Genomic DNA, 23,388 nt, shown 5'->3' with positions numbered 1-23,388 from the left:
AACACTTGTCTTCAAGGCAAAATATAGAGACTTTTTAAAGATTGGTTCAGCTAAGCTAAGCATAGTATGTTCGATATCATGTAACCTGTACTGCAGCACTGTTTGATATAAATGGGAACATAAATACAGGGTGAAATACAGATTTGTTAAATTCTGGAGCAACACTGTGCAGACAGGTTTGACCTAGGGTATCCTATCCTATCTAATGTTTTTGTTAAAATTATCCTTTATTCCTTCTTAGACAAACAGAAGTGCTAAATCTCTTTTTAAAAAAACCATTCCTTTGTAAAACAAGTAAGAATTGATGGGATTGTTGAATCCCACGATTTAAACTCGAAAATCATTCCACCGTAATATAGTGCGAATTCAGAAATTGTCTGTGCCTCAGAAAAAATACTACAAATCAGGTTTTGAAGTTGATCGTACAGAGGCTAAAAAGGGACTAATTAATTGGTAGTTTTCTTCCCTTCCGCCATCATAGATGACCATAAAAATGACCGAACCGTACACGGCTGCGCGGAGTGATCCATGCACGGACTACACCCAGGCGTTGTCTAATTTCATCGGCTTTCTTCCCTGCCCAAACCCAGATCTGTTAGAACGTAACGTTCTGGAGACAATTGAAGACGTGAAACTTGATTTAGCTTACGACCTGCCAGCTGCCATAGCACTTCTGTCTTAAATCCAAGGGTCTATACAAAGCTTAAATCTTATTAGAAATTACAGAAATATGTCTTGGCAAAGCTACGTGGATAACCTGATGGGCGATGGCAGCTGCATGGAAGCCGCCATTCTTGGTTATATAGACGCCAAATACGTTTGGGCATGTATAACCGGCGGTGTTTTTAGCGGTATAACGGTAAGACTTCAAAATTACAATTACTGATTTAAAACGACAACAACAACAAAAAGCGTTTAGGGTCGGGGCTAGATTACTATCTTTGTATGGTCCCATCGCCACGTTCCGGTTAGCAAGCTAGTTTAGCTAGCACGCGTGCATCGGAGAACCGGCCTCAGCTACTGGATCTGTAGTTACAAAGACAGCCATCTAGCTACATGAGCAGCGTTAATATTAACTTGCATGACAATGGAATGTCATCTTGCTATAATTAGTATCGTAAAAACGCTCGTTTTCTCTTGGATACAAGAACTAGATGTTCCTATCGAATTCAACAAATATATTGTTCGCTCTTATGAATTACCATGTCAGCTAGCTATGTAGGCCCACTCAGCAGTAGAACGTAAAAAAGCTAGCGATGGCTGGATTAGCTGATGGATATCTTACGGAAAGGCCTTGCTCTTATTTTTCCGTAATGCTATAGAAACAATACATTGTCGCCAAATGGAATACGCGTCTTTTAATAGCAGTCGTGAAGCTGAATTTCCAGAAACAGAAAAGATGGTTGTGAAAAAATCTGTCTAGCTGGTCTAACGCTGATCAACTAAAACCTCTTCCGTTGATGTCTGATTCGAAAGTGGGAAAGTTATCGAAGCAGGCTATGACACAATCACATTTTTATTGCCTTATTCACCTGTTGGTTTGCTAGCACATGTTAAACTAAATGTTTTAAAAATGTGACGAATTATAATCACGGTATACGTCCTAGTTATGGTTTTTCAGATTCATGGAATCATTGGACACGGGCTGCTTTTTACCCCTTCCCTCTATCTCCGGTCGCTTTCGAGTTAGGCCTTGCTTGAAGGAAGTTAGCGCAGTGGCGCCCGTATAGTCTCCCCCTTGCAGGAACACAGCCCGCGTCGGTTTCAAAGATGGCGTCTTGTTCGCTCATTTATTCGGTCTTTTCGTTTTTCGTTTAAAAAATTGAGATGGTAGCCCTAATGGGTTGTGCCCCATCAGTCAGCCTTTTTAAATGTGTAACGTTCAGTTTTGGTTGCCTAAGACTATGGTAATGCTGTTCTTATGTACACCAACATAATGGGGGGAGGGGGTGATGTGCAGAACACACTGCATGGAATCAACTGTGGGTCGATTTTTTTTTTTTGTTTGTTTTTTGGCAATTTTATATATCTGATTTGATTAAACTGGTTAAGATCAAATTTGAGGTGTCCTGTGGGGTGGGGGGTTGGTTGGTTGGTTACATGTAGTATGGTACACTTAATCTAATTAGGAACCAATTAATATTGTACTGGTTAATCTCATCTGCAATCCTTAATTGTAGGCTGATGAAATCGATATGCTAATCGGCAAAGACCGAGAGAGCTTCTTCGCCTGTGGGCTCACCCTAGGGAAAAAGAAGTGCTCTGTGATCAGAGACAGCCTGTTTGTTGATGGAGACTGTACTATGGACCTCAGGACGAAGAGTTGTAGTGGGGAGCCGACATACAATGTTGCTGTAGGCAGAGCTACAAGAGGTAAACTGTTTTGTGTATTTGTAAATGACTAAACTTGTTTTGCATGGGATTGAGGAATTCACCTTAGAAGTAAGTACAGGCAAACAAGCCTGAAGACTTTCACACTTTAATATGTGACTATATAAAAATGTAATAAATATGATCGTCCCTGCTCATACATACAATTAAAATGTCTGACTCTCCTGTACCAGGGCAGGGAGTACCAGTGGTGCTAATGTATTGCCTTATATATGGATTTGCTTACCACACTTTTATGTTTAAGTTTTCCATTTACCTGTTTTGCCTCTATGCCAAGATGTTCATGCAGTCTGTCTTTGTGGTTCTCATTTTGTCAATATCAGCGTGAAATGGATGTCAAAACGTGGGCACATGTCTGCCTTCTCAATATTGAGGCAATTAATATAGAAGTTTATTTATTGTTTATATATTTAAAAAGGTGAATGCAGTGATGTCCTTAAACAAACAAGTAGATATTTCCCTGCATTCTTAGTGCCCTTAGGTCTCCCCTAGAATACCTCCAGTGGCAAGTTTTGCACTTCAATTTGCTACACTAATGACCCCCTCCTGTTCAAACACTCCATTCCAAACACTCCATTCCATGTCTTGTCAGTTAATTATATTCTCTGGAAATCTGTTCCCAAAACATTTGTAAACTTGCAGACTGCTTTCAGGAATGTGTAGGGAGGGGGGCTGTAAATGGAATTAGTAGCTCTTAACATAATACAGAAACTATCAAGATTGAAATTCTGGACTCCCAGAAATGTATTCGCTTGGCTGATGTCAATTTGCACATCGCCATTATTATAGCAATGTTTGTTGCAAATTTGTCTAGGAATAAACCATGTGAGCATTACTTGGCTTCTCATGTCATATGATCCTTGTGGCTGCTGTATAAGTGATCTGAATGTGATAAAATGTTTAATTCTTAAAGGGGGGAGGAGTTGACTTTTTATCTAGTTATTGGTTTAATGTTTAGTGCAAACAAATGTTGCTATAATCAGCTGTTCATATCAACTAGGATTCTTCTGTCATTTGTTGAGATATTAGTTGTGGTTCATGGAGCAATTAATAGAAGTTCTGTGTGATTAGTTGGAAACCAAAATATTGCCAAATCAACATGGACACCTTTTGGACAAGCGTGTTCATTTTTTGTTCTCTTTAGAAATGGATCACGCGTGCTATATTTTTCTCATTAAAATGCACCTTTCTCTTGTTTTTGTCCCTAACCACACCACTTCAACACCTTCTCAATTTCTTCTCTTACAGTCTTGGTTCTTGTAATGGGCAAAGAAGGGATCCATGGAGGTGGACTGAATAAGAAGGCATATTCGATGGCGAAATACTTGAGGGATTCGGGGTTCTAATGTAATTAAACTTGTTTAGTATCAGTTGAGGGACATAAGTGAGGTTTGCTGTTAAGCTTTCTCCTTTAAGCAGTTAAATGTCTTGGAAAATTTTAATAGCAATTGAAGAATGGTTTAAGATTCTATAATGTCCCTATGTTACTGGGGGAAAGACTTTTTCTTTCTTTTCAAGTTTGTTCATTAGTTGTCTTTATTTCCCCCCCTCCCCCACCCTTATGTACTCCAGTATTGGTTGTAGTCATGGTAAAGGAAGGTATTCACGGAGGACAAGAAAATGTATACCATGTGTGAGTACCTGAGGAAGGTTGGATACTGAAGTGGCTCTTACCCATCCATCCACACAGCAGCTCACTAACATCCACTACCCTTACCCTGTTCTGTCACCTTTAAAACACTAAATACACTACAATTAGCAGATCCATCATTGCCCCATTACTATTTTTATTTTTTGTTTTTTGGTGAATCTTTTCCTTGACACTTATCCTCTTTTTATAATTTAGCAAACCTGTCCCTTTTGCCACCCTTGTAGTGCCACAGAAAAACAAGCATGCAGGTTCTATGAAGACTTAAAATTAAACCATACTGTACATAGTCAGACCATTACAGAAAAAACCCAAACTGGACCACCTACATTGATCTTTAGATTGCTGACTAATGAAGTGTTTTTTCCTAAGGCACTAGTGGTCCATCTTTACACTTAAGCCTCTCCAGTGCTCTGAGCCTTGCTGAGTTAAAAAAAAAAAAGTCTTCCTTATGTTTAGCATGACTGGAAGGAGAAAGTGCATGCATATCTTTTTAGTTTAATGTCATGCTCCCCAGCAAATAACTAACTAGCTCCTATACCTCTGTCCGAACTTTCCATATGTACATTTGGACAGGTGGCTTCACGTTTTCTGATCCAAGCAGGTAATTTGCTTCTGTTCGTTCCTACCCTGCCATCCACCACACTATGACTACCATAACTCTGCGCCCCCCCCTTTTTTTTTTTCTTTTTTTTTTTAAATATAAAATGTCCTACATCCCTACATGCTTTTGCTGTTGTACTCAGATGTGCTTTTGTAAGTCCTTGGTGTAATGTTTTTTTTTGTTTGTTTGTGGGTTTTTTTTTTGTTTGTTTTTTTTTGTTTTTTTTATAAATTCTCCCCAACATTTGAGTATGATGGCAGATCAGCATTTACAAGTTCTTGGTAAAAGTCACTTGTCAAGGGCCTTCATTACCTGGACTCTGTAAGGACATTCCATCGCTGCTGTAGCTCAACCATTTAGAACTGTTAGCCAGCTCAAGTGATTTATTTCTTAATCACTGCCCTCCTATTGCAACTCTGGGTTTGTGTCCGTTTGTTTCCTGATAGGACCAATTTTTTTGTCATTTGGGTGGGGGGGGGGGAATTAACAATCACTACAAAATTTTGAAGGATGACTGCTAGCTTCATCTGTTGCCATATTTTAAAAATGCTAAAATCAGCACTTCAAAAACAATAACATTAACTTCATGATTATACACTATTAATGGCCTAAATGTCTGGTGGAGGGAAACGGAAGCTGTAATGGTAACTACCTGAAGTTCTCATGAATGTCTTGAATAGATGAAGTGGCAGTCTTATTGCTAACTTTGGTCACTTCAAAATGTTGAACACTAAATCTCTGTTAATCCGCAATTTTCAGGAAATCATTTGGAGTTTCATTACCTTGTGCTTTACTCAACTGCTATGTATCAAATGTCAGCATGGTACAAATACTTCATTAAATGAGCAAAAAAGACATTGAGGTAAACTGTGTACACTAATTTTTTTGAGTTTTGGTGGTATTAATTGAAGAGACCACTAGTCAGTTGTTGTGGATACTTGATCCAAAAAGATTAAAAAAAAAACAACTGTATCCTGTGCCATAATGTAGACATGATCTGTTGCTACTGTGAGATGGATTTTAAACTGCTGGCTTCTAAGGAGTCAGTTCATAAATGGCACCCATTTTATGGATATTTGGCCTAAATTCAAACTGCAGGGCTTGTGGAAAATGTAGATTAAAGTTAAAACATCAAATCATGTTCTTTTTGCTCCCTTCTTTCCTACTCCTGAATACACCTGACCAGCTGATATACAACTCAATTTGTGTGGAAAATGCCATGATATAACCACCTTGTTTACAGACAGATCAAATAAATCTATTCCAACCAGAAATGAGTGGATTTGTTGTTTTTTGTTCCTGAGTCCTAGGCTGTTCAAGGGCTCTGTGTAGATGTGATGACATAATGTTTGCTGCATTTATAGACTTACAAAGAAAGGACTTGTACTTCATTTTTATTTGCATTTTGTTATAAATAAATATTTAGCGTATTCCCTGGTATAATGGTTGTCAAACTAGTTTTGCTAGTTTTCACCTCCTCCTCTTAAAATATTAGTGTGAAAAAATTCTAAGTGATGCTATTTAGTGTATTTTTAAATGTAAAAATGTCAAATAAGAAATTGGCATTCTAAATGAAAAATCACTAATGTAAATGCAAGTAAAACTAAAAAAGCTGAAATTCTCACTAACTGAGAAACATCTTGCACAGCTGCAAATTGTACAGCTGTGTAAATTACAAACTTATCAGGCAGACCACACAACCACTTTTGACTGAATATTGGGTGGCAGATCATTGACATTGCAGCATTAATGCTGACATTCAACGCTTGTCTCATTCATAAAATTGTAAAGACCCTAATGGTGCACAGAATAAATGTCATGATTTTATCTCCATTTAATTAAGGTGTTTTTGTGTGTGTCTTGATCTACACTAATGAATTAACAATATAAATATGTAAAAAGGTAAGGAGATACTGGATAGCATTCAATATGATCCTGTTCCCTCAACCATGAATGGTATATAGGCATTTAAGTGGCTCTATAACCATTTATATTGGTGACTCCTGCAAAGTAACATACCATTGCTTACCTTTGCTTAATTGCTATTCTAACAGAAATCTATGACTAAATAATTTAGATAGCTTTGGTCATTCTGCAGGCTATCGCCCCAGGTGGCAGTGTTTGGCTGGAGTATCTAGCACAAAAGCTATCGCCCCAGGTGGCAGTGTTTGGCTGGAGTATCCAGCACAAAAGCCATTAATGCCAGTTGCATTTCGTACCCTAGGTCCACAACACTACCACACCATTGCATCTCCTAGCTTTATTGTTACATCTACTCTGTTGTTTGCTTTCTGCCCTGCACCTGTGAGGATATACTGTGTGTTGATCCCACAGTGGCTTGTACTGGGGTCTCAGATTTGTGTCCCTATCTAAGTGGCATTTCCATGTTCTCCCTGTTTGCGTGGGTTTCATCCCACATTCCAAAAACATGGAGGTTATGTAAAAATGGGCTACCCTAAAAATTGTCCTGGTGTGAGTGTGTGGGTGTTTATTACTGTATGCCTGTATGCCATGTGATGGATGGCACCCTGTTCTGGGTGTTATCTTCTCTCACCTTCCTGCACCTAATGCAGTCCCCCAGGGGGCTGTGGTTTCTGGTTGAGAGTATGCTGTGTACAGTTTGCTGCTGTTTCTCACCGGTGTGTTGACTAGATGTAAAAACAGTGATTGTAAAGGATCCTTGGGATTTGAAACAGGCATTATATAAGTTTAACTTCATTCATTCATGTTGAATGCTGACTAATGCTGAGCACATGCATGTCACATTGTGGTGTCCCATATGCTAGTCTACACATGTAAATGAATTAAGGAAAACTGGGCATGACCAACACTATATCACCACAGTATATAGGTGCTAGCTCAGTGGTTAAGGTACTTGATTAGTAATCAGAAGGTTGCTGGTTCAAGCCCCACCACTGCTAAGTTGCCACTGTTAGGCTCCTGTTGGGCAAGGATAAAAGCATCAACTAAGTTTGGTAAATGTAGTTGCTTTTTGTCATTCTGAATGTTGCGTTGAATGCTTCTGTCTGGGGCAGTGATGTTATCTAAATACTGAAGCATTTCTATTGCTTGCATGGCTATAAAGGTATTAACTGGTAGCAAACTGGTCAAAACAGATGTGGGATAAATGTTATTTATTTGTGTTTTAAAACCATGAACTTTAGAAGCTGACCATCTCAAACACATTATTTATGATCCTGCATGCTATGACTCTAGTAATATTTGATTTTGGTCACTGTTACAACTGTGACCTGCTAAGTTTGACTAATATATAATGCTCTGTAGTCTGGAGTTTCCTAACTTCATTGCTACCATACCAACAACAGGCAATGCAAGCAGATATGTTATTAAGCCGATTTCCATTAACATTAAAATGCCTTGCCACTAGAAATGACAATTTCTTAATTCTGATGGTCCAAAAGTATTCATCGATATGGTCAGCAAGATTTATCTTGGTTTCTCCAATGTAAAGCTGATTTTGCAAGTAATAGAGTAGACAACTCCTATCTGTTCAAAATAGCCTGCCATGTACTACACAGTATACAGTTGTGGCCAAAAGTTGAGAGACACGAATTTGTTTTCAAAGTTTACTGCCTCAGTATATTTAGATCCTTTTGTCAGATGTTTATATGATCTAGCGAAGTACAATAATAAGCATTTCAAAAGTTTATTTAACTTGCCATTGTTAAATACATCCAGTTTAAGCAAAGACTTAATATTTACAGTATTGACCCTTCAAGACTTCAGCAATTCACCTTGGCATGCTGGATATTAGCTTTTGGGCAAAGTTTTGACTGATGGCAACCCATTCTTGCCTAATCAGTGTTTGGAGTTGATCACAGTTTGTGTTTGTTTATCCACCCTTTGTGAGAATTGAGAACAGGTTTACAATGGGAATGAGATCTGGGGAGTTTCCTAGCCATGGTGCCAAAGTGTTAACAAACTTCAACCACCACCACCCTTTAAAAGCAATCAGTCTGCTCTTCTATTTCAGCATGACAGAGTGATATCAGCTGCCTTGTCCTTGTTAACACTTTCTCCTGAGCTAATGAAAAGATCACTGAAATGATATTAGCAGACCATTTTGTGGAAGGGCTGAAATGCAGTAATTCTTGTGATAGAAGTTAATTTTCATGGCAAGGAATGATTTTGCAATTAATTGCAATTCATCTGATCGCTCTTCACAATCTAGAGTTAATGCAAATTGCCACCATAAAAAGTGAAACAGCAAACTTTGTGAAAGCCAAAATTTGTGCTAATTTCAAAACTTTTGGCCAAGATTGTACAGTATGTATTGTTCCTTTAAGTAATATACAAGAGTGAAACCTGTTTCATCTTCTACTGGTTATATTCTGGCATTCATGCTAGAACTGCGAAAGTTTGCATTTGTTATATATTGTGCTGAAAACAGTTTTGGCAAGGAACACATGCTTAATGGGGAATACTATATAACGTTTAAAATGTTTATTACTAGATTGCATTGTTTTATCTTAACATGTAAGGATATTGTCTTCAGTTAGAAAATTGGTTAATTCAAAACTAAAAGTATTCTCATACAAAGTTTGACTAAACTAACACCAAGGGAGCGCAGGGTTCCTACTAACGTGGGGTAAAATGTAACACTGATTCTTATTTATTTATTTATTTTTAAAAAATGTAGTTAAACAGGTTCCAGCGGAACGTGATTCTGTTGGGGTGTCGGAAGAGCAGCTCTTAATGCTACCGCCATGAAATTAGTTTTGTAGGGTGTGTTGTCTGCTACCCTATACAAGAAACAATGAGAACAATACCCCCCATACGAATTTATTTTGGTCCACAGGTCATCAAAAACCATGCCATGTAAATGAATTAGATCATCCTGCTATTTGCGGTTCGATTTGTTTTTTAAGTTTGACACGTTTTCACTAATAATATTTATCTACATGCAGATATTATATTTATTTAGGTTGGAAAGCTCGTTTGGCTCAAGGAACACAAAATTGCATTGAATTATGTTTGTATCAGTTTACCAGACTTTGTAGCGAATGTTCTAAGTAGGTAACCTAGGGGTAAGTTGTAACATTCTCACTTATTCTGATTTAGCTAAATTGTTCAGGAACGGTCGGTGCTGAGAACAAAATGTACATTTTCTTTTGTACCAGAGACAGAAGGCTTGCATACAAAAGTGATTGAACGTGCTCAAATTTGAATAATGCTCTATTTCCTATGCCAGTCGTTAGGTAACCGTTATAAGAAAGCAAAATAAACCTGTCTATGCCTTGTATACATACTTAATTTAATATGACACGGCACTACCCATCGGACTCGGCGCTGAACTGCGTTTCCAATAGACATCCAGCATGTGTTGAAAATTTCCCAATTGGCGCGTGTAAATTACAAACGGTAGTTTAGGAATCGTTTGAACTTTTGTAGCGCTCTGTGTGTGCTCTTGAGCGAATGGCGCAGAACGGAACGAATCTGACGCTAATGTGTTTATTTGTTATTGGGGTAAGCCCTCGTAGACACTGTGCTGCTTTGAGAGGTAAAGTAACATTTAACTCGGTGGGTTTTTGAAGTACGATTACACAGGACGATTTTTAGCTGACCGAGTTACCAATGAGAAGCCTGAATTGAAGGTACACTCTGGAAAATTGCTCATTGGACTTGGCGGTGAATGTATAAATGGTGGACTTATGAGGACTTAACCAGGCTCACGAAGAGATCCAAAGGTGATCAGTTTGACCAAGCCAGTGAGTAGGCTAATCCTGACAAAGGGCTAAATTGAAAAAGCTATAGAGGATAGTTTATATGTGCAGCCTTCACTTTAAATTAATGCTATGTAAGATTGTTTTTGTTTCTGAAGGTTCAAAAGTCTGTCATGCAGTCCATGTGTATTAAAATTGGTTTAATATGTATTTGTGATCTGATGAGGGGAGGGGTGTGTTGAAATCCTTTTGCATTTATTTGGTTTTGGGTTTCCAAGCTGCAACACTTCTGGGAAACCGTCAAGGGTGCAAGTTTTCTTAATTCCCCAGTAGTGCCACAGCTGCGTGGAATGTGTTGAACATCCTATGATGCTGAAAATATCTGGAAAAACTACAGCTTTTGATTATGGTTTGCTTGTAGACAGACGTATGACGCTCCTTTACAATTAACTGGTTTCTGGTAACTACTTGAGTTGCTGGTTTCCCAGAAATTGATTTGTCTTTTGCAGGCAACTTCCTACCACTTCTGCTATTGAAGATACCTTCAGGCTGTGGCCTTCATATATAGACGGTTTTGCAAGATGTAGCCTTCATTGAGAGAGATGCTGAAGGTGTTGAATGGCTATTTTTGCACTAACTTTTGATTTCTCCCCTAGTGGAATGCTCATGTTCTACCCCTCTGGTTGTGATGGTTGCCTGCTAAAATGTCTTGTCCCTTTCTGAACTTGGCTCCAAGTCCTCCTTTAGCTTCCTGTTCTCATAATGGAATGGTCATAAAGGCTCTTAAGTTTGCCCTAACTAAAAATTTGTTGGTGAAAGGTAAAAACCTTCATATACCCTTAGCCTGACCAAAATGCCAGAGGCTGCATAGCCTCCTTACCGGGATGTTCCCCAAACATCAGAACCAATTGAATACTTGCAGTGCTGCCCAGCAACTCCGTTGTACCCTAACTGACCATCAATGTTCTATCATCAACCTAGTCATAACCATTATGGATTTCCTTATCATAACTTTGACCCTGTTTCTAGATTTGGGCCAATTAGAAATTTGACCTCACGTCCACACCCTATTGAATACAGTGTTTCTTCATTCCAGCCTGTCTCTGTGTGCAAATAGTAACTACAAACAGGCATCTGTAGCTTTACCATCAGATCATCTTGTAATGCCAGAGTTTGACATCCCACTACCCATCAAGCTTCTAAAATCTGCTGGATTACCCCCTTTTGAGGAAAGGCTCCATTCATCTCTCCCCATTTTAGAAAAGAACAATCCAAAACCCTTCATGATTCTCCCCCCATATCAGTCTTGCAAGGTAAAATGCCCCAAGTAAGTGTTCCCTTGTTTTTAATTCCTTTCCTGAGCCACCAAAATGAGATGTCAAATTCATTGTACTATTGAAGCAAAGCCTTGGAGTCATTGATAGTGCCAAATGTTCAACACTAGAATCATGTTTCCAGCCTCAAGGTACCTTTTACATGCTCAGGTTCTTGATCCTCTGAGGACTTCTCCAGGCTTCCTTTCAAAGTTAGCTGCTGGACCATTTAGCAAAACCAGGGTCTGTTGTATCACCTTTTAGCCAAACAGTTCTAGTGCGCTACCATGTCCATACCAGCAACCTGATAGTTTGTGACCTCTGTGTCTATCATTTTTACCTGTATGCTGCGCTGATGATTTACCACCCATCCCCTCCAAAGACAAGTGAATGATTAAACCTGTGAAGGTAAAATGAAGAAAATAAAAAATTGGCCAATCTATTATGTGGAGTTCTGGTCTGTCAATCTGTTCCAGTCCTATGCTGTGTGCATTATGGCTGATTGTGGACATTCAAAACAACCAGACTTTACAGAAAAAAATATTCAATGTACACTAAATATGGACAATGCCAAATAAGATAAGTAATCTGAATTGTAGAATCCTTATGTGTGGAGGATCTGATGATTACTGTTCATTCCTAGTTGCAGCTTGAGTGTAGGCACTGTAGTCAGACTAAAAACCACCTCATAAGGGCTTGTTACAGCACCTAAAAGTCTCCAAGGTGTATGCAGAACTGGTTTAGGCAGTCTGAGTCTTATTCTGTCTCTTGGGTTGGTTTGAGTATGATGTGGAGTCTCATTTAGCTTAACAGTATGGTTAAGCATGAGTGTTCACAGATGTCCTGCAGTATTTTGGGTACTGTGGATTTAGTAATGATGGGCTCAGCCTTGTTTTTTCTTTTCTGTGCTGAAGTTACACAGGTTAGTTGAGATGGTGAAAATGCTTTGGTTTGTCTAAAAGTTTAAGCAATACTGGGTCAACATTATTTTTTTTTGTCATGCAGAGAGAGCAAAATATCAGGTTAATGGATATTTATTACATTAAAATGGTACAGGTCATACATTGCCTGGATGTAAATAGTCTTAGCACCATTTGAAAACTGTACTGCTCACATTCAAGGCAGTACATTTATCCCAGAAATACTGGTGAGTTCAGTTTTCAGCCTGCTGATGGCACAAAACCACCCAAGCGTTTGCCTCTTTGAAAGCCAAACCTATGGAACAATTAAGAGTTGAATGGGGTCTGACTTAGAAAAACTTGACTTTCCCAGGGCATCTGTGAGGTTGTGGCTGTGTGTCTGATACCACCACCTCCCTCTTCACAATAGGCACCCCGACAACTGATACCACCTCGGTCGACTCGGCAGACTCTGCAGAGAGTAGACCGCTGGTGGTGGGGTCATGCAAGGGAGTCAGCTTGTGGTGTGTCAGAGCATGGATGGTAGGTGTGTAACCAGGCCCAGCAGTGTGAGCATGAAATGCAGGAGCAAGCACAGTGGCGTTGGTGGCTGGATCCACAGCTGGGGCCTGTCATAGGAGAGAAATCAATTCGGGGAACAACTTGACAAAAACTGTTTCTTGTTATCAATACATATGTATTGCCAAATAGCCACTCAAATGATGTGGGGGAAACAGTGGTTACCAGAGGAAGGAAGATTTTGCAGTCAATTTTCATAAGGCCAACACCTTCAGCAAGACAGAAACCATGGCGCTATGGGGAAGGAAAAAAAACATAAAAAACCTACAACGTATTTCACCAGCAATGCAGGTCAAACCACAGACATGCAACTAATATATTATGATCCTGTATTTGTTTGAAACATACTTACAGCTTCAGTGTGCTTTAGAGGAACACAGATACCGTTAGAACTTGTACAATTTGTTTCAATGATGGCATATTCTGCTTTGAATTTAGGCCCACCAGACAAAATCTGCAAAAATAAGAATTTAAATAAAAATTGAATATGATGGAATCAAGTTACTAAATCACAGATTTTGTAGTTTTCATTAGTTTTTATTTGTTTATTTTACCTGAGATGTGAGTCTTCCAACCTCAAAAAGTGCAAATGTTGCATTCAAAGTGTGGTTTTTGTTGAAGACCTCCAAAGATGCTACCACAAACTGGTTGGCAGCAGTATCATTCAGCGGGACGAGTCTTGGGCAGCCCAAACAGATATCTTCGTTAGATTCTGCTCATAAAGATAATAAAGGCAGCATGAACAGCACATGAATGCGATGTTTGCGATGTTTGAAAATGCTTCCCAAGCAGTACTGGAAAAAGCACATGGTCTATGCACTCTTAAGTGCAACCTGTATCCATATTTTTAAGTAAGCGTTTATATTTGACCTGCTTCTGTTTTACATTTGAATGCTACCACAGACATGACCTCAGCAGCTTTGGAGAGAGCTACATCACAGTCAGCCTCAACTGCCTGGGGGGAGGGAGAGATAGACAAGACATTAGGTTGCCTATTAAAAAAAAAAGCAGAGGAAAAAATAATCAGACAAGTAGTTTACCATTTCAGTCTTGGGTCTAACAGGGCACTGAGGCACAGGTGTGGGATCTAGGACATGACATTTAGTCTCAAGAAACTCTATTTCCATTTGATATGTCTGCGTTCCATCTGCCTGTGAAATGACAAACATATTATTTGAATTGAATTTCCTAATATTGCTATAATGTAATTATTTGAAATGGTTTATTTGTATAGGTGATGTATTTATTCTTTTTTATTTCAGTATGGGTATAATCCTGATGGAAATACTGTAGAGTAAGTTATGAATGGTCCCTTAATGTGTACTTTGTAGGTTCATGTGTTTTGCTTTTAAGTTGCTTATTCTCATGCGATTTGTTTTCTGATATTTGGCACACCTTCTCCTTCCCAGATTTTTCATCCCACAACCCACTGTAAACCACTGACCAGCCTGATTGGCCTCTTAAAATTGTTTATTATTAATAAAATGAGAACCTCTGCCCCACCTAGACTGTACTTTTTGTGAGGTACATTAAAAAGGACTGCAAGACATTTTTGCTTTTTTGATTGAGATTTTACAGTTCATCTACCAGATTTAGCCACAGAGTCCACCCTTCTCTTCAATTGCATACCCTACATCCAAATCATTCTCAAAAGCCCCTACACCAGAAACATGAATACAGCCTCTGCTACTATCCTATGCCTGTGCAAAATAGCTGATAGGCAGGGAGGGAAAAGGAATCAGTGCAAGAAATGTACTGGTCAATCTGTAGCATTATTTCCCCTGTGTGAATGCAGTTGTTTTGTTCTCATAAGAAGTGGGTGATCCTGTCAGTCACATTTTGTCCAGTCAGTGTCTGTCATTTTGAAGTGTTCCCCCCCCCCCATAAAATGTATTATGTTTTAAAAGCCTGTATTATTGCACATAGTACAGCTTCTCTGGATTTTGATAGTCAGATGAATTGTAATATTAGAACAGTAAATTAAAAAATATTTTAAAGTGGTAAAGCAAGCTTGTAAAGTCATTTCTCTGACAGTGCATTCCAGCTGTACACTCCCCTCTTCCTAATCCTGTACCTTCACCAACTTACCTTTGTAGTTATCCTGATGTCTTCAATGTGGTTCAGAGCATATTTGTAACCATGTGTGTTTTGGCCATTGATGAATTCCAGAGCCACCTGGGCAGCAGCTTCAGCCTCCGGCGAGTCACAGGGTGGCAGGGTGACACTGGGCAGCTGCTGAGCCCATGTTCCCAGCACCACGATCCCTAAAACTGTAAGTATCACTGGGAGTTTCATGATAAAGAATGCAAAAGGAGCACTCTTGTTCAGCAAAAGGTGACCAAGTGCATGCTCCATTAGTCATATATGCCTCACACCCTACATCACGTGGGTGAGGTAAACATGAACGCTTTTGACTGACCTTGCGCAAGCAAGGAAGTCTGGGCAAATTGGGTGGATGCAACTCCTGTTTAATGTGGACAAACTGAGTGGCCTTGGATAAATAGGATGAGGGGATGTCATGGTGTTTTTAAACTTTGGCCATCTGTGGTTAGAGGAAAATACATATCCAGTTATCGACTGGGTCACTGCATCCACTGCACTTTCCCCTAACAAATCTTACTTGTTTGAAATACTTCTGGAAATTTTTTTCTCCATGTTTAAGAGAGCACTCCCCCTTTTCTCTGCAGGGCAGATGCTCTTGCCCTCTAATCTGACAGTGCAGGCAGGGTAAATATTATGACGCATGAGGCTTAATGGGTCAATTCAGGTCTCAGGCAATGCGTTTATTCCCCTTTTCACAGATAACATCCAGGGCCAGTGGACTTCAGTGTCTCATACTTATATAACCCCTTTTTCACAATCAGAGGAAAAGGTCTGGTTTTGTAATACACAAATCAGATCATTACTGACGTGCACACATTTAGAAGAATGCAATGTATTTGTCATATTATTTGTTACAGTACTAGGGTTTCATTGTTTTTCCAGTTCTTGGTTCTCCTTCTTAGAGTTGTCTTACACTGAATGAAGAATGAGGACATATTTTAATTTCCTAAATTAAAAAAAGCATTTTCATTAACAGTTCAAAGGATAGTGACCTTTCTAAACAAACAGCTGACCAAATGTCGAGAGGTATTTCTAATCCTTAGACAGATCCCAGAACATGGTTTTTAAACATTTAATATCATTTTAGCAGGTTACAAATCAGATTGCATTCATCGGAATCTATACTCATTAGTTTCCATTTTGCATCGCTGGGGGCACCATTTTATGAAATGGATCATTCACCTCTGTTCATTCATAAACTCATTCACCTGCCCTTTCAAGGTAAAAGGACTGGTTTAAATATGACTTTTTTTTTTTTGCGCAAACATTATGGGCCAAAGTAAACAGACGACCTCACAGGCCATGCGTATTCAGAACATGAGGATACTCTTCAACAACCTAAAAAATATCTTAAAAGTTACACACACACACTGATCTTTGTTCAGACTTTTGTCTGATTTTACATTTTGAGGAAAAAAAATCTCAAAAGTTAGAATCTGCATGAATGTCTTCGTTCTGCATGTTTGAACAAAATAAAATAAAAACAAAAATCTAAATGAATAAATAAGTAGAAACAAAGCAAATAATTTCAAGGCACAAAAACTGACAAATATTCAAAGGTTTCTAAAAGGCATGACCCTATGTGCACTGTGTCTAATTGTTTTAATTAGTATTAGAAAGACAAAACTGTTCATTAATTCATGTTAATACTTAGTCATGGATTACAGCCTACAGCATACATATATAGTTCTAATCCACCAAAACTGATATTCTCTCTTTACATTATTTACTTTGTTAAGAACACAATGTTTTTTTTCCCCCACTTTCTCTCCCAGACCATCCCCAGAGAGTGTTGCTCTGCTCTGACACACAGTCTGCCAGCATAGGTCAGACTGCCGTAAATGAGTAGTTCTATAATCATACCTGCTGTTCTTTAAACATGGCCACCCCTTAAAGACACATGCTAAAGGTCCACACTGATGACAAAGACTCTAAGTGTTTGAAACTCCCTTTGTTGCTCTTTTCGAACTCAGAATCTATTCATCATGGTCATTCCAGTCTAACTCGGGTTTGTCGTCCAGCTGCAAGATAAGGTAGGCAAGGAGCTGGAAAATGTTTTGCCACGAGGAGGAATATGTAAAGATAAAAGTCACTGATGTCGATCTGGCACTGCTCACCGGTGTAGCTCATCTTGCACATGCACTGGAACTCATCAATGAGATTGTGACAGTACCCCTGGTTCTAACATGGGTTGGATATACATTTGTCCAGCTCTGACTCACACCTACAAAAAGAGGGAAAAAAACAGTCAACTCTCAAACACCCACCCATAAGGACTATTTTGTCAGAAAACTAGGATTGTTTAAAGATAAAAATAACTGAAGACCAGATTAAGGCTATATAAATACTAAAAATACTGACCAATACTGATCATTACTGATGGTCTATTAATGGACACATCTTTGTCCAGATTAATTGCAGCATGATGAATTCCACTGTATTGCTTTTACTTTACTGCATCAATTTTTTAGCACTGTCCAGTGAAACCAGACAGGCAGTCAGATGAGTCCTCCACAGATGAGCAGTTCCCACCATTGAAACAGCTATAGTTCCACCGCTCAATCCTACAGACAGAGACTGGCAATTTGGGAAACTTGGTGAACCTATGAATATTCACAGTATTCAGAGCAATCAGGTATCAATGATTAATTGTTTTGAGTCATCATTTTCCACTTGTAAAAAGTAAACTATGTAGAAATAATGAAATCACATTAAAAAAGGTGGTTAACTCATGGAATCCTGTCACTGTACGGAAGGTCTGTAACTGAAATCGAGGTAAAAATATTACGTGACTTCAAACTAATTTTGTTTTAAGAAAAGAAGAGGGCTTTTTGGGGACATTTCAGATGGTCTTATTTACATTCACAGAGGCCCAGTTGTATTCCTAGGGCAGAGGCAGGCATATCATCTGTGGCCACGGAGACAAATGCCCCAATTGTGGCATTTGTGTCTGACATACACATTCACCTTGTGCTCACAGTTTCGTCCAGTATAGCCTGACTCACACAGGTACTCATAAGCTGTGAAGGCTGCGCTGCAGGTGCCATGAATGCAAGGATTTGGGGCACAGGGGTCCACCATGGTCTTGCAGCTTGACCCATTCAAGCTAGAGGCACACTGGTACTGGAAGTGGTCGAAGAGGTTCTCACTCCAAGCTGACAAGGATTGAAATCACAGACTCCAGCCCCCTGGCAGCTCAGGTATGGAGCCCCTGACAGCCTCACAAACATCTTCTGAAGTCTGGGCAGGTGCAGGTTCACCTCAGCATAGGACGCCAGTAAAAGGTCGCCCACTTCCACAGAGCCCAGGCATTCCTCCAGACTCATTCCAGCCTTGGGCCCCCTGCTTTCCAGCAGGATGTCCACACCCTTTCTTAGGAAGTCAAGATCTCCAAAAGCTGTGAATGAGACAGAGGCCTTATCCAGCTGATGGTCCAGGACCATGGTACAGGCAGAGGTCTACATTGCTGGGCTTTTCATGCTTAGTACCGCAACGTGCCAGCGTCCATCGTTCACTGCCCCTGTGCCTCACACCCAAAGCCAGAGGATGCCCACTATGCCCTGCAGCTCCAGCACCAGGCATCTGTCCTGGAAGGAGACAGTGACGAACTCGGATGCATGATCGGCATGCAGAAGGGAGCTGCTGTGCCTCCTCATTTGGAACTCCAGTAAGATAGTGCGGAGGGGCCGGCAGAATGTCCCATTGCCTCTGTATGCGATCACGGGGTCACCCTCATGAAGAGTCACATTTGTAACACCTATAATGTTGACAAGACAGAGGTAATGACTTCCCCAGCTTTGCAGGGCCATAGTGCTGCTCAACATAAATCTGTGCTAAGTCCCACTCACTCCAAGCCGCAGATAGAGGGAATGCTAAATGATATCTGACAAAATGATATCAGGTGTATTAGACATAGATATGAACATAAGCTTTCTGCTCTTACATGAGAAATGCCTTATGCTGCACCTTCTTTCTCAGGATGCAGACAATCTTCTTCACTGCATCCTTTCTGAGGCAATGACACAAAGATCTTATATCCCTGACAAATTGACACAAAATTTGTTTCAATGCACATGCACATTTTCTATATCCGTTAAGATATATAATATACTCATACCTATTATAAGTGGATAATTCAGGTTCAGGACGTATTGGCAGATGTATTAGTTCCAGATGCCTGGATTTGCGAATTATCTTGAGTCAATAGTAGGAAGAACCCATTTGTGGATTTGATTTGGTGATACCAACTTCTACGGCTGAACTTCTATATCTTAATAGATGTAACTGTCTGAGACGTGTATACCTCCACATGTAGGTGCCTTTCTGCTGTTCACATTATGATGTGGTTAATCCATCGTGGGATAATCCCTGGCCCTGCAAATTCTTTGTACCTTTACCAGAACTCATGACAATCATAATTGATTTATGCAATCAAACTAAGGCAATCATACTGTGTAGTCTCTATGGGAAAAAAAATAGCCTTACACAAACAAAATATTTTACATCAATAGCAGCAACTTGTTTAATGCCTTATGTTGGTTTGATTGAAGTATCATCTTTTTTTAAAATAAGCAGGTCTATAAATGAATTCTGGTTGACCATGTTTTGCCATTTGTGCTTCATGTCCAAGCAAATAAAATCCATGTACAAAAAAAACCAAAACAAAGCAAAAAATGACACCAACATTCCTATGTTCCAGGATGATGACATTAGAATTTACAGGGCCAAATCTATATGGTCTGGTTCCAAGATCATCACAAGGTCAGTCCCCTTGGAAACTTGTGGGACTATTTGGAACTATAGGTGGAAATAGGCACCCAAGAACTAAAATTGACACAAACTATGTAATTCATTTCAAGGGCCATGGAGACAGCTCACACCACGTCACCTGTTCATACTGCTACCCTGCTGTATCAGACAGGGTTTTTTCTGTAAGGCAACAGCAGAGGGTCATTATCAGTTTGTTCTTTTTTTGTAGGTTTAATTTGTAGACTTCATTTGATGATTTAGTTCCATAGTTTTGATTGCTTACACTGCTGGAGTTATTGCCAGTGCAGCTGTGTGTCACCTCCACCATGTGCCAGGGGGCATTGATGAGGAAGAACTGCAGGCACCTGGAGTCTAATGTGGCCCGGCGGTCTGGCAGACCCCTGACATGCAGTGTATCCCACTTTTGCACCTACAGGTTCTGCATGGCTACACTACCATGTGTTTTGATTATCTGAGAGAGACAGCATTGCCTTCTCCACATCCATGCTCACAAGATGAGTGTGACCATCACTGATGCTGTTGTGGCCCTGAAGGCTATCGGAGATGTCCACCTGAACTTTGACCTTTCCCCACTCCAACCACAGGTGGAAATACAGGCTGGTGCTGTTGGAGAGAGTCAGCAGCAAGCCATGCAGATGTCTGGAGTGGACAAACATGGACACGGTGAATGTGTCTCCAGGATCATACTCCACAGAAAAAACAGCATAGCTCTCTGAATCTTTAGTCCCAAAGCGGGCAGAAATGTACTCTGTAAAGATCCAGAAATATTACAATTTAGCAAAGGAGAATGAATTGCTGCTGATGTCCTGTTTGATCTTAACTCTAACATAAAGTTCATAAATAGTATTTTTGTTGCAAAGCTACATTGTTCTGAATCATAGCCTCACCTTCCAAGCAGTCATACCCTTCGTATGGTCGGTGACACTCACACGTGTGGTTCTTCCATCCCAGACTGATGCACCTGCCTCTGTTCCAACATGGGCTGCCCTCACATTCATCTGTCTTGTTGCAGCCCACACTGACATTAACCTGCTTAACAGGCCATGCGCTCCCAGACCCCGGCACCATCAACTGGGCCTGGATGTGGACGTCTCGGATGCAGCCCAGGAAGTAGGAGTCTGACCAGGCTTGCTCTTCCCCCACTCCACCAATATAGATGCTCTGGATAGTGCCGATGTGTTGATTCTGCAACCGAGGCCCACTCTGCCCCTCTCAGATGCATCTCCTTGTGGCATGTGTCTGGGGCACAGGAAGCATCCTGCAGACTGAGGCCCAGCATGTAGCCATGCAAGGTGGCCTGCACCATGTGCCAGTTGCCGTCGGCCACCACGTGGGGGGGCTCCAGGTTGACTGGCTTGGCATTTCACATATGCCGCAGTGTGTGGTGTAAACAAACGGCTTGCAACTGCAGCGTGGGGACCTGCCCTTCCAACTGGCACCATAGTAGAGTGCCTACACTCTGGACCGTATGGAAGCTCAGAATCACATTCAGGGGCACTAGAGCATCCTCTAGGGTGGAGTAAACCTCTTTTCTCAAAAGAGAAGATGGTGGAGGTCTGGAACTTTTGCCCTGTGAAGCCTTCTTGGAAGGAATACCTGTATTGGTGTTTTCTGCTGCTGAGGTAAGGAAAGCAAGTGGCCCTATTCAGCCCAGCAGTGCCACTGTGCAGTTCTGACTTCTGTAAAAGGTGTCTGTCTTGAAGCTCTTGGAAGTCGTGGCATCGGTAAACACCTTTCTGACTCACACACATAACACCGTTCTGGCATGATTTGGTGTCACACAGCTGAGAGTACCTGTTAGGAACATTAATGTGTGGGGGAGGAGCTGGAAGGTGTCTTACCTGTGCCATGTTTCAAAGTGTAATATATTTAGTTAAAACACTACCACCTGATTGCCATAAATTCAGAACATTGCCTCTTTCAAACTGAGATCTGATGAACTGATGAATCTGCTAAATACTTTCAATTGGAAAAAAGTCATTTTTGATATGAAAAGTCAACCAAAAATTTTACATTGACATTTAGATCTTTTAGGAGAGGGACAAAAATACCAAAGGAGTTATAGTCCTTACTACTTTTATTCTATTTGTTCTAACATTTTATTCTGCTCTTATTCTAGTGTTTGATTTTGGATGCCCACAAACCAGAATACAGTATATGCGTATATGACCCATGGTTCTTTCTATGGTTCTGTAATCAATTACTTCATTTCAGTTGCTTTATCAAGATTTATTCAGATCTAGTTGTGCAATTGTATTAGCCATTGAACTACAGTCATAAAGAGATGCCAAGCTCCAGAGTCATATTCAAACTATGATATTTTAAATTTAACTACAATACAGTATCCACTTTTTCAAAATCTGTTAATTTCAAATCATCTCCATTGGACTACAAGCACAAGTTATTCCACCAATGCATTACAATTACAGTAATCAATTTAACACTGTGGCTGTCATATTGTTTAATAGAAAATCCAATCCCTACATGAAATAAGTATTAAACCACTGTGATTTCATTTTTATTAATGCCAAATCCAGCAACAAGTACTGTCATAAATGAAGGACAAGCAAATAATTCACAACCAATGCAAAGACAATGCAGTAAATATTTTACCTGGAAAAAGCAAAAGAATGAGCCACACATGACTTTTGTCAATATTTGATTAGATTACTTAGTTGGAGACCTATTTGTCAACAAATTAGTTGGGTGTCAGCAAGGGCTCTCCCAATGCATAATCATTACAGGTTAAAATAACAATGGAAAAAATATAAAAAGACTAAAATGAAGTCAAACGCAGCATGGTGTGTCTGGTTCTTCCTTGGTACCTTTTTTACTACTGCTGGAATTCAAATCCAGGCATCTGCCATCCTGCTATGGTCAAGCAAAGCAACCTTGGAAAATGTTGAGAAAATGTGCAGTCAATAATGAATCTAATGATCACAACATCACAATCTCTCTCTCTCTCTCTCTCTCTCTCTCTCTATCTCTCTCTCTCTCTCTCTCTCTCTCTCTCTCTCTCTCTCTCACACACACACACACGCATGCAAAATGGTCAATGGAATTTATTGTCATGGCACTAATTATTAATTAGTTAATGAATTAAACATATTTATTTAGGTCAATCATTGAAACACGCTACACAAATTACCAATACTTGCCACACAGCTGGAAACAATGGTGTGGAATCAAAACGTGAAATAGAAGGATGATTATAGCTAATCAAAACATGAAATAGAAGACTCATTATAACTAATTCCACTAACCTCAAAAATGAGTAGTAATACTGGTTACATAATGATTGAAAAGTATTTAATGATTTAAATGTATAATGAGTTAAAAGTATATCTTTCCAAAACTTGACTGAAACTTTACATTGAAGTCCTGGTCATGTAGGCTA

At 39.7% G+C, this 23,388-nt stretch overlaps 2 protein-coding genes and 1 pseudogene across 2 annotated transcripts; 1 reads left to right on the top strand and 2 right to left on the bottom strand.

Moving 5' to 3' along the window:
• The first annotated feature begins 530 nt into the window (after positions 1 to 530).
• On the top strand, positions 531 to 5,917 carry LOC113590710 (profilin-2-like). Its single transcript, XM_027030998.2, has 3 exons — positions 531 to 859; positions 2,181 to 2,373; positions 3,640 to 5,917. Exons 1-3 carry the CDS (start codon positions 731 to 733, stop codon positions 3,735 to 3,737), a joined length of 420 nt encoding a protein of 139 aa, XP_026886799.1. The 5' UTR covers positions 531 to 730; the 3' UTR covers positions 3,738 to 5,917.
• Positions 5,918 to 12,889: 6,972 nt separating this feature from the next.
• ahsg2 (alpha-2-HS-glycoprotein 2) lies at positions 12,890 to 15,413 on the bottom strand. The gene is made up of 7 exons (XM_027030990.2): positions 15,207 to 15,413; positions 14,159 to 14,269; positions 13,989 to 14,073; positions 13,673 to 13,830; positions 13,471 to 13,572; positions 13,284 to 13,352; positions 12,890 to 13,168 (listed from the first exon to the last, which is right to left on the bottom strand). The coding sequence occupies exons 1-7, from the start codon at positions 15,411 to 15,413 to the stop codon at positions 12,890 to 12,892; spliced, it is 1,011 nt and encodes a 336-aa protein (XP_026886791.2).
• A 1,784-nt stretch (positions 15,414 to 17,197) lies between these two features.
• Positions 17,198 to 21,841, bottom strand: LOC113590705 (annotated as a pseudogene).
• Positions 21,842 to 23,388: the final 1,547 nt, after the last annotated feature.

Source organism: Electrophorus electricus, chromosome 18 (genome assembly GCF_013358815.1).
Source record: "Electrophorus electricus isolate fEleEle1 chromosome 18, fEleEle1.pri, whole genome shotgun sequence".
Lineage (NCBI taxonomy): Eukaryota > Metazoa > Chordata > Actinopteri > Gymnotiformes > Gymnotidae > Electrophorus > Electrophorus electricus.
Note: the sequence above shows the minus strand (reverse complement) of the source record. Positions and strands in the feature narration are given on the sequence as shown.